Consider the following 15,439-nt stretch of genomic DNA (forward strand, 5'->3'; position numbering starts at 1 on the left):
AAAAAGCAGTCAAGAAACAATAGTTCAGCAATAAAACTGAGTCCTAGTTCCTCTTCAAAGGATATACATTAACAATGTGACACGTATCTCTGAGTTCTGCAGGAACTAAGGCCCCCATCCAGGTGGAGGATGGTAACTATGCTGAGACCACAAATAGATCAGAACCTAAGAAATAATGATGTTGACCTTTTCTGACCCTTGTGACTTCAATCAACTAAAGCTTAGACTCTACCAACATCTGCCCCAATTCTATGCTGAATTCTCCTTTGCCCAACCCCCTGTGTGAATATGCACGTACCCCTAGCTTAAAATTTCCCAATTTTGCAGTTCAGGGAGACACTGCTTTGGGAAAATCCCCAGTGTTCTCCTTACTCACTGCCAGTAATAAATCCTTCCTTCTCCTGATGTTTGGCATATGTCTTTTGTCTGGACACTCACCAAGGGGCAAATCCAGTTTTCAGGTAACCTCAGGTAGTGTCAGAACTGAACTGAATTGTAGGACACTCGTTTGGTGCCCACAGAAAATTGGAGAACTGCTTGGTATGGGGAAAAACACACACACATTTGGTGGCCAGCAGGATTCTGTGGATAGTGTAGAGAGGAAACAGAATTTTTCTTCAGCTGTAATTTTTCTTTTTTCAAACCCATTTTGCTGTGATGAGATATTCCACTTTAAACTTTCTTTTTTTTTAATTGCTTTTTTTTTTGAGGGGGGAGGTAATTAGGTTTATTCATTTATTTATTTTTAGAGGAGGTACTGGGGATTGAACCCAGGACCTCATGCATGCTAAGCATGCACTCTGCTACTTGAGCTGTATCCTCCCCACCTCACTTTAAATTTTCTAATTTTTCTGACCATTGCTTTCCTGTGACTTGGGAATATTGTGATATCTGGTAATGCCGACATAGGTTGTATTCTTTTAGCGCAGTGATAATGTCATTGCATAATATATACAATGTTTTGCCATCTAATTCAGTAACAAAACCCACGCTTTACTGTGCCTTAAAAGCGTGACATCTGAAATTCACTTTTCTTATTTTGACTGGATATGAACTAGTAATAAAAAATTAATAAAATGTGGCCAAAGGACAGTACACATGGCACTTGAAACACTATCAAGTTATAACTGCACCACTGAGATGTGTACTGTGCTGAGCAGTGTGAGCACTTTAACAGAAGAGCTCTGTCACAACCACGCAGCTCTGCAGTTGAAGCATGAATGTCATACACAAGATGTAAACAAACATGGCTGTGTTCCAATAAACTGTTATTTATGGATGCCGAAATGTGAACTTCATATAATTGATATGTGTCAAAAAATGTTATACTTTTTATTTTTTCCAATCATTTAAGAAGGTAAAAACTATCCTTGGCTTTCAAGCTGTACAAAAAAGGGTAAGTGAACTGTATCTGTGGCTTAAATTGAGGACCCAGATTTAAACCATCATATGCATAAAAACCCGTGTGGCACAGGCTGAAGCACATTGGTTCTCATTATTCATGGTAGGTTTGCTCTATAAAGGCACTGGGAACACCGACCCATCACTCCTAGAGGAAATTCAGAGTTAGGTTCCTACAAGCCTTTGGTCACAATACCAATTTCAGTAACCAATCAAGATGTAACCATGTCGGTGGGGAGGGTATAGCTCAGTGGTAGAGTGCATGCTTAGCATGCATGAGGTCCTGGGTTCAATCCCCAGTACCTCCATTGAAAGTAAATAAAAACCTAATTATTGCCCCCTCAAAAACAACCAAAAAAAAAAAAATTAAAAAAAATAAAGAGGCAGACATAATACAGTTTAATTATTGAAAAAAAAAAAAGAGAGAGACATAACCACGTCCTATATGTTTGTGTTTAAAGACATCTTATTTAGTATGTATTTTGATTCATTAACATTGAACCCCTGGCCAACAGCACTGTAGTTCACACTTGCATGAAGCTTACCTCACACACATACTTCCTCTGTGAGGACATCACAGACTTCTTCCACTTAGTGCTCAGAGGCCATCTTAAAAAACTATAAAAATGAGAAAAACATGGCACTAAACAGACCACAAGAAGGACACATAAACACAATGTCCTTACAGTATGAGAGCTGAAACAAAAAGGCAGCGTCACTTTGTTTGATCCCTGCTGGGAATGTGTACACTGGGTGGGCTCAAACTTTTTTCTGCTCTGAGTTTGAAGGCACAAGTCTGCTAATAACTGCAAAAGCATTGTGAGCATCTTACAAATAAATTTTAGTGAGTAGGTGACTTCATAAATATTAAACTACGCATAATGAGGACCAGCTGTATTTTAAAGTGAAATAAGACCTTATCACATACATAGGTGCGAGTTAAAGATGAGGGAGAAGATATCTCATTTCAAAATCTCTACTTGGTTCTAACAGTAATTTTGAATGTAAACTTGCAGTTTTTATTTGGATCCCAAAATGAAACATTTGTATTTGAAAATTTATATAAGCAAAACCGAAGATTCTGTAATAAAACTTCACAAAAAGACACGATACATTTTGAATAGTATGGAATAAGCTGTTAACTCTCTCATAAATATAGAATTCATATTTTTAATACTCCTTACCCTCAGAAGCATCCATCACTCACAGAGGATACAGGAGGCTTGAGGTTATAATTAGAAGAAAGTCCTCAAATTATTAGTTGTACTACCCTTGGAACACACAGAAATGCAGCTGCAATGAAATGGATACCGTTAGATATGTTTCATATTTCAGTTTTAAGTTTCCCTGAAGAGCTACAATTTAGCCATAAGACAAAAACCAAAGCTAAATTAAATATAATGCTGCTTTATCAACGAAGGACAAATAAATGTAACTGGCTTATCAGGGATCCAAAGGAAGGGAAGCATTCCTCGTGAAATTTTCTCAAAATGGAAAAGACAGAAATTAGGCATTTTCCCTAGAGGCTTCTTTTTCATGAAATTCTTGGCCCTCTGGAGTCTAGCAGAGACCTTCAAGGATAGCATTTTCTTTTTTGTTGCCTTAGATAGAATAAATGAATAAGAGTGGCTGCTTTCTTGAAGCACTTTAAGGACTTTCAACCATGCTTTTGTTCCCAAACACCCGAAAGTATTTTATAGTACAAAATCAGCAGCACAGGCCTAGGCAATTAAAGGTAAGGCTATCTTAGAAAACTTACCTAAAAACTTGGCAGTCAAGAAGACAGTCGGTGGTAGAATACAAGGCAACAGGGCTTGTTACCTATTCCTTTGGGACAGTTATATCAGCACCTCCCTCATGTTCAAGTTACAGCAAAGCAAAAAGTTCCTGTTCTAAGAACTAGGAGAGGTTTCTGTGTGAAAGTGCTTTCTTGGTTTTTTGTTATTGTTGTTGTTTTTCCTTTTCTTGTGGTATCTGCAGGCCTTATCATTTCTATGGATGGGAATCAACCAGGATCAAAATGTTTTTGTATACAGCTCTGTTGACAAAAAATTAATCAATGGTCTATCTAAGAGAAAAATGGAAAATTTTATTCAAGTCAACCTGATAATTATAATCTGGGAGACAGTCTTTCCGAAAGCTCTTGATTACTATCCTGCCATTAGAGGTCAAAGCAGTTATATGTTTTTGAGACAAAGGATTATGTCAAATGACTTATTACTGATAGTTTACACAGTTCAGACGTATAGGTACCAAGTGAGTCATGGGTTATCCTGTCCCTTCACAAGATTAAGGAGGAAGGCTACCCGCTAAAGAGTTGTGTTCCTTGATGAGATTAAGGAATGTTATCTCCTAAGGAGGTGAGGCCCAAAGGAGCAAAAACAACTTGTATGTTTAAATCTTCCTCATCTTGTCATAATTATGAATTTACTTTCATCAATTCTTAATCAAGATTGTGGAAGGTCTTAGGTGAAACAGACATGGAGGTTAGGCTTTCTGATGTAGGGGTAGAGAATTGTGGGGAAGACCCTCTTCTTCGGGACAAATTTTTTTCTCAGGGGCAACCCCTAAACCTATGCTTTAAAGGAAAAATTTGAAAGAGATATATCTCATAATATCTCCAACTAATTTATTCAGTAGTATCTTCCTCTTGGTGCATAAGCAGCATGAAGAATTTATTACAGCAACCACGGAAAACTAACATACCAGTAAACATCACTATACATTTTACTTCACAGTAAGAGGTATAGAGCAGCAATACAATTACCAAATAAAGTTCTAAGATTTCTAATAGTCCTTTTTGCTTTTAGACTGTATTCCACAAATGACTGCAGTCAAGGTAGTACTTTCAAGAGCCATGGAATTAACTGCTCCCTCTCTGTAGCTGTGTTAGTCCTTACCTAATGAAGTTTGGTTCAGTTGTTTGTTTGTTGGGATTCCAGCAGCTGACAGTTCGAAGCTCTTAAAGGCTGTGGCCTTCCGGGGCTAGGAGAGAGAAGGGTCTACTGTACTTAGAGATGATGAAAAAGGCTCAAATAGTTCTGTCTCCAGAATTCTGCACAACAATCTTACTTCACGTTTATGTGATCTACTACATTCTCCAATGACTGAATACACAGTATAAGCACAAGGTTCACATGCACGCTCTGTAACTGAATAAGCTGACTGACTCTCCACCTATTTAATTTCTGGTAATAGTGAAACTAATGTACTTTCATGTATTTAGCAATTATTTTTAAATTTAATTTTTAAATTGTTATAAGTACTATCCTGATCTTTCAAGCTTTTAAAATGTATTTTGCTCCCTTTACCAAGCTATGAACTTACGAATTTTGTAATATATAAGATCCTCAGACCAACTTAAGATTATGTATTATCATACCAAGGTGTACAGGTTTAAAAGAGTCTTCCAGTTAGCATTACCCTAACCCTAGCACCAGCTTTTCACTTTCTTAAAGGGTTATCAGAGAGACCTGGTTCCTTCATGTTCCATATGATTAGCTTAAGATTTTCTACTTTGGGCTCCAGCAATACTTAGTGCTATCTTTATTCCAGACTTCTTAAATTATAGAAAAAGGAATGAACACTTTCTGCATTCTTTCAGAGCAGGGTTGGGAAGCAATACCACCGACCATATTACTTTCTTATACGCATGGACTACTCTATTGCACGTTTCTCAAGTCCATTTTTTAAAAAATCACACATTAACTCATCATCAACGTATGTTCCATTAAGATAGTATTTATTAACTAGGAATTACCAGAAGGCCTTCAGGGGGTCAATAAAGGTCTCCATGATGCGAGTTCCAGGACTTTTCTCAAGAGAAAACCATGGCTTTATCAAATACTCAAGCAGGTATATGATCTTCCACACCTCCAAAATTTTAAGAATCACCTCATTGGATGCTCTTATTTTGTAAAACTTTTCTAGTCTTGTTCTCCAAGGTTCTGGCACCTCTAATAAGTTGTAATTTTATAAACAGGGCCCAACACTTTGATTCCCCTCTTATATTCTTAGTATATAATTAAACATACATTTTTAGCACTTAAAAGATTTTAAGTGTCCAAATATATCTTAATCCACAGTACTTCACAGGGCTCATGATTTTAAACAAAAGCAAATTAAATCATATCTGAATTTCTCGATGTTCTAAATACATTAAGAATGAATACACTGTCATTGTTCCAAAATTACTAGAAAGTATGTCATTTTCTTGAACTGAACTTGGCATGCAAGGCAGCAAAGAGGTCCTTATAAGGAGTGTGTGAATCTGACTTGGTTAACGGTATTCGGCAAAGTTGGCGAAATCGAGGGGAACGCAGCAGCAAGTTCTGTGAAAGGCCCATGAAGCTGGAGCATAACCAGTACAGAGCAATCGACTGTGGAGAGAAGAAAGGACATGAATGTTAGCATCTCTCCATTCTCCAAGGACATCAAGTCTAGAGACAGGCAGGCAATAAAAAAGAAAATTGCAATCTCTGTAAACAAAAGTACACCAGGACAGAACAAGACCTTCAGTGGCTACTAGATACCTGTGACAGATCTAATAGATAGGTAAGAAAGCTGAAAGGAAGACCAAAAACCAAAAGAAACCAAATGAGAGTATTCATGACAGAAATGAATAACGGAGAAGAGCTCCCAGGCAGAGGCTCAAGAGAGATCTCACCTCTCTTCTTTGGCAATTAAGTATACTTCTCCCTCACCAAGAGTTCTGACAAGCTGCTATATTGCAGGGAGGCTACAGGGGGCACGGCCATTTATGATGGCAAACCTAGCCTCCCTAGACCTCATTTTCCCTCATACAGTCATGTATCTTGCAAATTTTCCCAGTAACCAGTTTTTTAGTATAGTCAGGAATGCATTACCTTTGCCATTTCCTGAGACAAACAGTCTCAGCATTATCTTCAGTCTTCTTTTTAACTACCAGACTGATTTATTTAGGTCAAAGACCAAGTCCTGCAGCCTCTTAAAACATTCCCATTCATACATCTTTCCCAAACTTTTCTTTGGCATCAGAAGGTAATCAGGCTGTTGGAGAACCAGTATCACATACAATTGAACAGCTGCTCAAACTCAGAACTTGATGTTTGAGGACAGCTCATGAAATTTTTGGCACAAACAGCATACTGGTGCTCCCTGGAAACCAGTGAACTCTTTAAAGGTCCTAAATGTGACAATTAAAAAGAAATGTGATCATTTCCCCTTGATTTTACACTGCAGACTTGAAGCTAGGCTCTTTTCCTTGGTTATATTATTTGATCACAATTTTTTTTAATGGAATAAAACTGATTTTGATATGGGAAAAAAAATAAAGAAATAAAGGTAATCAGGTCCCACAGGAAAGACCAAGTGGTGGTTGAGTCCAGGTTCTAGAGTCAAACTGCCCGAGTTTGAAATCTATTTATTTAACTTTGGGAAAGTTATTTTTCTTGTTTCAGTTTCATCTTCTATAAAATAGGGACAAAAAAAAAAAAAAAAAAAAAAGTCCTGAAACTCACATCATGGAGGACTTTAATGACCCTCCCCGAAGGCCTTCTGGTAATTCCTACTTAATAAATATTATCCTAATGGAGTATACATTGATGATGAGTTAAAGTGTGATTTTTTAAAAAACAGACTTGAGATACATGTAATAGAGTAGTCCATGCGTGTAAGAAAGTACCTAATATGGTACTTACTTCAAAGGGATGCTGTGAGGAATAAAAGAGAAAATTCACGTATAGCGGTAGGCATGGTATGCGGCCCATATTAAGCACTTGCATTTGTTCGAGAACAGGTTTTTCAGGGCAGAAAGCAAAGCATATTCAAAAGCAGATTAGCATAATAGTTAAGAGCAAGTGTCAAACTGCCTGGATGTGTGTTAAGACTCTTCCACTTAACAGATCAGTGACCCTGGATGAGCTACTTAACCTCTCTGTGCCTTGGTTCCCTCATCACTAAAGTGGAGATTATAATAGCACCTACTTCACTACATTGCTGGGAGAAATATATGCACTAATATATGTAAATGATTTAAATCACTGCCTGGCACAATGTTAATGCTGAACAAATATTAGCTATCATCATCATCTTATTCACAAAGTGGACAGTACTGAGCCCAGCGACGTCAGACTACAAACTGCCTACAAAACATCATTCTTCTTCCTTAGTAATAAAACCCTAATTTTCAGAGGATATACTGTCACCTGGGAAAAAAAAAAAGCAAAAAAAAGCTGTACTTTCCAGCTTCTTTTGCAGTTAGGTATGGCCACATATTTAAGATGTAAGCACAAGTGTTTGGTGGGACATCTGGCAAGGGTCCTGAGAGGGGCTGACTATACTTGAAGCACCGTTTTACTATTCTTACAAGATAACAAGCTTCAACAGCAATCATGACTATTCTGTGGCCTTCAAGGCAGAAATTACAGGCTGTGGATTATGCAACATTAAGAGAGAAGCAGGCTGTGTCTCTCCTGTCTTCACAGGGATGTCACATCAGCTCTACACTAAACTGTCTAATTCTGAATTTCCTATATTTGAAAGAATGAACTTTTGGGTATTGAAGACACTGTTTTTTTAGATCTCTGTTACTCACTTTGAACTCAATCTCTCACTAAAACGTGACTGCTCCTATTATATTTGATCTGGAGGTTTTCTCAATGATAACTGGTATTATTTCCCTTAGAAATGTAGTAAATTTGTATTGCTCTGCTTTAACCAGAGTATTTTACAACAACATTATTATTACGTGAAAAGTACTATAATAGGCACTTATTATTTCACTAATTCTCAGACATTATGGTGTTTATTTTAGAAATGAGAAAACGTATTTATTTTACACAAGTTTAATGACAGTATTATGTCTAAGTGATAGCTTAAAAACATTTAACATTTAATTGACATTTGTGAGGCTGAAAACACACTATTTCAGATTCCTGAGACAAGTCATATGAAGTACTTTCATACAAGCTGATGTAACTCTAACTACCAGCAACAAATGACGACTACTTTATGGTCTATGTGTTGGCTCTGAGCAAAGACAGATATACCTGATACAGCTTTAGCCATCTCAGCACTGAAGTATCCACGGAAAATAAGTAAAAGGCTAAAAATACGAAATAACTGCAAACATAACATTTCTTTTTCTATTTCTATAAAAGTTTAATTACGTACAAATGGAGACAAGTATACTTGTTTCATAAAGTTGTTATGAGCTTAAATAATATTACATATGAAACCATATGGACCTAGCACAAAGTTTTGTTTCTTTTCTAAGTGCTAACTTCCTTGGCCCAGACTATGAAGACAGAAAGAACTCAATATATCAATTAATCAAACAGAGAAATACTATGTTCATAGTACTGTGCAAGGTATTTTGCAAGATTGAAAAAAAAAAAAAGAAAAATGGAAAAAAGGAGTTTGATTTAGAAGAATTAAGACATATTCATATAAAGAAAGTTTAACCAATCCCAAGAAATATTCAGACATCACTTGGTGATAGGGACAGTAGAAACCAGTAAGGGGTTGAGTGGTCAGAGGAAGCTCAATAGAAGAGGCAGAATACAGTCAGAGAAGGTTTATATTTAGCACATGCTTCACACAATGCTGGTGCTTACTCACTGAAGGTACTGTGGCTGCAATTGGAATCATCAACACTGATACCGCCCGAACAAAGTATGTAATATATGTCTGAAAACGAGACATTCCAATTTTCTGCAGAGCAAACATCTGAAGGGGTAGAATATATACACATGATTATTAAAATGCACATTAAATTAGACATGCTTTAAAATACAAATGGATTTTTGACTGCCCTCTACCTATACTTTAATAAAAGCAAAAAATAATTAAAAACAAAACTGATAAATTTATTGGTTGATAATCTATTTAAAAACTTAATCATGTAGAATTCTTAAATGGAGCTTTAATTAATAGCAATAAAGAGATTGAACTATATTAAAAAGAATCACAGCATAATTTTTATAAGTCAATGTTTTTAAAAGATTGTCAGTAAACCTTAAGTCTCTTTGAGATAAGTCTTATGTATGAATCATTAACCTTGGCTTTTAGCACCTAAATACAAGGCCTGGCATAAAGAAAGAACTTGACAGCCATCTCAAAGGTTTGTGATCTGGCTACACAGACTTTGGAAAGGACCAAGGCTAGGAAAAGCAGTTATGGTTTACTTAATTTACGAGGTAAATTACTTATTTACAAGGCAGCACAACTCAATGATTATGAACACAGACTGTACACCCAAACTATCTTGGTTCATGAGGCAGCCCTGCATTTAGTGGTTATGTGTTTTTGTGCAAGTTACTTAAACTTTCTGCTCCTCACTTTCACCACTTTAAAGTGGGGGTAATAAAAGTACCGACATCACAGCATTACTGTTAAGAATTAAATGAGTTAATTCAAATAAATTCTGTACAGCTGTGCCTGGCACATGGTGAATGCTAAGTAAGAATAGATTTTTATTAAACTTATCTAAGCTGGGTTGTTAGATGGAATAAAGTAAAGACTAGAGGATTGACATTAATTCACTGTGACCTGTTACCACTTCCTTCTTTCTAAGAAATATTCACTAAGTACCAACCACGTTCACAGAACTGTGCTGGTGCTCTTAGGGTAACACACCTAGGCTACACATAAAAAACTTTACCCAAGGCCTTAAGAGTATCATCTTCATTTTCCTCGCCTGAAAGAAATAAGTGTATTAGATTTCCCAAAGAGAGATCAGTAGATATGAGGTCTGCGAAAGCTCAACTGAGATAGATCTTTCCTAAGATTTCTTCTAGTTCAGAGTCTATATTCTACTCAGTCTGAGAACAGTTCTTTATGGGATTAAAGGCATGCTTTCCCTAAACTGCTAAGTAAAGTAGCACAGGATAATGGTTAAAACATGGCTGGGATGTCATATTTTTCTTTTTTTTTTAATTATTATTTATTATTTTTTTTAATTTTGGGGAAAGTAATTAGGTTTATTTATTTATTTTTAATGGAGGAACAGGTGACTGAACTCAGGACCTCATGCATGCTAAGCATGCACTCTACCAATGAGCTATACCCTCCCCCTTGGGATGTCATATTTTATACGTATGTTTCTCCACTCCATCTTATGAAGAAGTTCTATGACTCTTCTAAGGTCATATAACTAAGGGCAGTCAGGTACTAACTAATACAAATCGACATATTAAACACATACACGAAACACCAATATCTTGTGGAAATAAAACCAGATTGATCAGGTTGATTAGGCATCTTAATTGCTGTCTTTACTAAAAAGCAAATCACAAAAACGTATGCATTAGAATCATTTAATTTTAAAGCTGAAAGAGATTTTGGAAGCGCCTCTAATTCAGCTCTCCTATTTTAATTACAAAAGAATAATACAGAGAAGTTAAGGAACCAGCCTGAGACACAGTTTATCGTCAATAGCTGATCTGTGACCAAAACCAAGGAATCTCAATTCTAGCCCAGAGCTATCACCACCAGCTCAAATTCGTTTGAAGTCAGAACAGCAACAACAAAAATCCCAATGACTTAAATGGCAAGCAAATCTCATTTAAAACCACTGACCTCCACTATTAATAAATTGATGACACCCACGGAGACAGGCAGAATCCAAGTGGAATCCAGGGCAGTGAGGTCAGGAAACCACAGGACCCCACCAGTAGCTAACTGCTCCTGAACAGAAAAACCTGCTGAAACATTTTTATACATAAAACAAAGGAATTTCTAAAAATAGCAGAGGAAAATAATTCTAAGAAGGTGTCCCTCACCCTGAAGACTTGCATTTTTTATTCAGGTTATTTTCATTCTATAACATAAATTAGTCTTTCCTGTTCAGAGAAAGAGGCAAGAGATTCACAGACAATAGAGATATGAAGCAGTAATCTTTTCAGACTTAAATTTAAAAAATTATTTGTCCATAGGCTGCTTTCTTTCAAATCTACTGATTACTTTCTGGTTAGCAATGCCTTTAAATGAAAGTAAAAAAACAAACACTTTAGTTTATAACCTTTCTTAATTAAAGTTTACATTTACAACTGTGAAATATTTTCTGGTCTCTTAAACTTAGAAAAAATTCTTGGCCAGGAAACTGAATTATGGAATTACAACACTAATTTTATTATGATCTCCAAGAAGTCGCACTAGTGATGTCCTTCCTAGATTCATTTGTTTTCTCAACACAGCTAGTTTGCTTACACTTAATGTTTTAAATTCCATACCCTTGTAAGGGAGATAATAAAGAATATATTCTAATTATCATAAGTATAGGTGTTTTTAATTTTTTTGCTTGGTTTTTTGTTCTTCTCTTTAGAGTACAAAGACAATGTACTTATATACAAACTGCACTTATATGTACAGTGTACTTATGTACAAAGACAATGTACTTAGAGTACAAAGAACTTATTTGGGGAAACAGATTTCAATAACTACCTTCTGAATGTGCTGCCCCTGTGCTAAAATTCCGGAGAGCAACAGACATGAAGATCCACATTGGAATCTGGATCCAGACCAATACAGTGGCTTTGAAAGGGTGGCAGTTATCCCGAATATACAGCTCTGAAACAAGCCTCCGCAGAATCTTTAGATAAGTAAGCCTAGATTGAGGGAAGAGGGAAAAAGAAAAAGGAGAAAACATCGTTTGACTACTAGCAGTGCTTCATCCCCACAGTGCAAACACACACACACTCTGGTTACTGGCTAAGGGATTTATGGAGGATTTTGGGTGTATGAAGGGACTGCCTAAACAAAACGCAAATAAAGTCCTTTACTCCAAGTTCTTTCACAATTTACACAAATCACAGAATGATTCAATAAATCTGACACTGTCAAACTACAGGCTGTGTTTCTGGCGGTCCTTGGCAAATTAGGCTTTAACCAGGGAAATTTCACTACTGACATAGTATGACCACAACTTCAATCAGAAATTCTAAAGGTGAAAAGCACATTTTACTCAAATACCTCCACTCCAGCCAAGCTCAATCACTTAACTCCTGAACATATCTTAGGTAGCAATGTGGTTTTGTACTGTGTATGCTCTTGGCCTGTCAAAATGGTCTCCATCCTTCAGTCAACTCTTTCATAAAGATTTTCTTACTATTTCTCTGTTTACCATATTAGTTATTCCAGTTCTTGTCTTAAGTTCCACTTTCTGGACCATAGTCTCCTCAAAGGTCAAGTATCGGGTCTTAATCTTTAAATCACTTGTAGCATGTTTTATACAAGGTAGACGTTCAATAGGTTTGCTGAATTTAATCAAATTATAATCTACTGAATTAAGACAGTACATAGAGACATTCTAGGCTCTTTGAAATTTAGCCTTTGCCTACTCTTGCAACTTTATCTCCTGTTACTTTCTGTAGACATCTGTATATTCTAGTCCCTGAATGACCTGGGTCATCCAACAAATCAGACTTCCACACCAGCATGCCTTTGGAAGTTATTATATCATCTGTGTGGACAGCCCACTTTCCTGACCTGACAAATGTCACCTGACATTTACAAATAGCCTTCAAAACCCAATTCCATTGAAAATGCAGGAAACCCTCAGAAAGGTTTCCTGCATTAGAAAGCCACTCTGCTGTGTAAGGATGTGTCTGGACAATCATCCTGCCAGTGCTGCATAAGCAAGGTGCCACAGTCTTGTTGAGGCTGCATTTATAACCCACGTGAGCAGCTACTAATCTGCTCTTTTGGACTAAAGCTGTAGTCCTCGGATTTCCCTGCTCAGTAAACCATTAAAACTATAGGTTTACCAACTTTTTCTTTTATCAAGTAAAGACATTAAGCTATAAGAATATATTTTCTAAAATACCAGGTCTTTTTAACACTATATAAGGAGGGACATAATTTCATACTGAAGATAGTTGGCAAATTTACACCATATACAGATAAAATATATGGATAATTTAGTAATCATATTTAAAAAGCCCTTATTTTTCTCATTGCTGTTAACTGGTTAACACTTTGTTACACTCTAGTAAGGATCGGGATTTAGAAAACTAAGCAGTAATAGCTTAGGCTGACTAAAGCAGGGGGCCTTCGAAGTTCCTAGTGGATGACTGTAGGCATAGAACTGAAGCATGGTTAAGCCCCTTTGGGCAAAGGCTTTCTAAGAGAAAAGGCAGATAGCTACACAGAGTAACCACAGCAGATTGACAATACCTTGTCTATCCAGTCGCTTTTACTAGGGCATTCATATTTTCTACCTCCCCATTCCTGTGGGCTACAGTCCGCTGAATCTTGTCAAAAAGGTCAAGTTTGCAAATAACCTGTAACATTATTGATTAAAATCTCAACAGACTGGCACAGTATCTTCATCCCTGACTTTCCATGATGACCCAACTCTGTACATAAATCTTTTGTACAGTACTTAATTCAGTCATTATTTGATTACACGGCTGTCTTTTTCAATAGCCTGAGGTCCCTTAAGAACAAGGAACTTTCTCTTCTTATCTTTGTTTCTCCATTTCTTTCCTTTCAGTCCGGTATATAAAACTATCATGCCACATAAACTTATTAGAAAGAACTACTTTGCTGCTAAAGCTACAGAATACACAAATCTATAATAAATATCATGTATACATTTTGTGTCTATATATATACACAAATATATACATATATTCATGGTTTTATATGCATAAAATTAGCTTACCTGGCAACTCTTTTGGACCACCCCAACTGATTTGCGCGAACTGCAACTTCTTGGTTAAGATGCCTTGCAATGTTTTTTATTTCTGGCTGCAAATTTTCCACCTAGCTAAAGAAAAAATACACTTTGTTATGGGCACACAAAAGACCTTCATTCATAACCATTTATGATTTTTCTTTCTAGTTCCTCAAGCTCATTTAAAAATGTGGTTCACTGGTCATGTCAAGAAACCTTAAGTCTGAGTATATGACACTAATTTAAGATATCCTCAGCTGTAACCAGATTCAAATTCCAGCGTGTACACTTAGCTGTGTGATCTTGGGCAAATTATTTAACTTCTAAAGTCCTGTCCCCTTACATACATAATGTATAACAGCACCTACTTCATAGGGTTATTTTAAGGATTAAATGAGAACTGCCTTCTGCACTTTAATGTTTCAATCCCTGGATTTCCCAGTAATGTAAACCAAGGAAACAGAAGTCAATTAATAGTATTTAACACGCTCTGTGGCAGCCACACAAAATTTGCATTTATTTCCTGTCCTGTGTTAATTCTTTTGTAAAGTAGCTCATTGCCGTATTGGTGCTGATTAACACGCAGCTCTCCGGAAGCTATCTGGGGATCTTAAGCCTCACCTTGGCCAGGATGTAGTGCTGGTAGGCGGCCAGGGGCAGCGTGACGGCGCCGCGCAGGGCCATGGTGGTGAGGAGAATGCTGCCCCACCAGGGCAGGCCCGTGGCGGTGTGCGCGCAGAGCAGCAGCGCCTCCGCGCCCTGTACCGGAGCCGACGTAGCCAGGGCCTCGTACCAGCCTCCCGCGCCACCCGGGGCAACTGCAGAGACTGACGAGGCTGCCCACACTGGCAGAGCGGAGCGCCTCATGCCGCCCGTTAGGACGGGCGCGAGCTGCGGGCCCAGGGCCCCGAGCCGCAGGGCAGGCAGCGGCCGCAGCCACCGAAGGCTGAGCCGGCACAGCATGTCTGCCACCACCAAGGAGCCGGACACACGGACCTCCCGACGGCGTAGTATCGCGCAGCCGAGACTATTCCTCGCATGCGCCGGCGACCCCGCGCATAAAGTAGGCGTGGGCGCGCCGGCAGCCACAATTGACCTTCCTAGTCAAGCCGGTGACGTCTTGCGTCGCGCTGGAGATGACGCAGAAGGTAGCGAAGTCCCGCCTTTCCCACGCGGCACTGACCAGGCCTACCGTGCACACACGGTACTTTGGCGCTGCTGGCATGGAGCTCCTCAGAGGCCAAAAAGAATTTCAGAATCGGGGGCGGGGCTTGTTGCCCTGAGCAGGGCGGGGCGTTCCCTAGGAAGTTCTCGCCTAAGAGAGCCGGTCTTCTGCGTATGCCTTTACATTTTTTTCACTTAAGCTAATCGTGTCACAGGTTA

The 15,439-nt window shown here is 37.9% G+C and overlaps 1 protein-coding gene across 4 annotated transcripts in view; it reads right to left on the reverse strand.

Moving 5' to 3' along the window:
* LOC105091261 (cytochrome c oxidase assembly protein COX18, mitochondrial) overlaps nt 1–15,174 on the reverse strand; it is a 74,177-nt gene extending 59,003 nt beyond the window's left edge. Inside the window, exons 1-8 of one of the 4 annotated variants that reach the window (XR_010380745.1) lie at nt 14,678–15,174; nt 14,045–14,145; nt 11,824–11,987; nt 10,960–11,084; nt 9,001–9,108; nt 5,162–5,780; nt 4,302–4,386; nt 2,515–2,694 (exon numbers count right to left, since the gene is read on the reverse strand). Coding sequence is in view for 2 of the 4 variants with exons in the window: in XM_031470399.2 (XP_031326259.2) it covers nt 5,607–5,780; nt 9,001–9,108; nt 10,960–11,084; nt 11,824–11,987; nt 14,045–14,145; nt 14,678–15,019 (1,014 nt within the window). In the remaining 2 variants the exon portion in view is untranslated. Of the gene's footprint in view, nt 1–1,946; nt 4,387–5,122; nt 5,781–9,000; nt 9,109–10,959; nt 11,085–11,823; nt 11,988–14,044; nt 14,146–14,677 lie in introns of those variants that run through there. The other 3 variants (XR_010380744.1, XM_031470399.2, XM_010982718.3) reach the window with 3 other exon arrangements.
* Between the last annotated feature and the right edge of the window lie 265 nt (nt 15,175–15,439).

The sequence above is a fragment of the Camelus dromedarius genome, chromosome 1 (genome assembly GCF_036321535.1).
Source record: "Camelus dromedarius isolate mCamDro1 chromosome 1, mCamDro1.pat, whole genome shotgun sequence".
Taxonomy (NCBI): Eukaryota; Metazoa; Chordata; class Mammalia; order Artiodactyla; family Camelidae; genus Camelus; species Camelus dromedarius.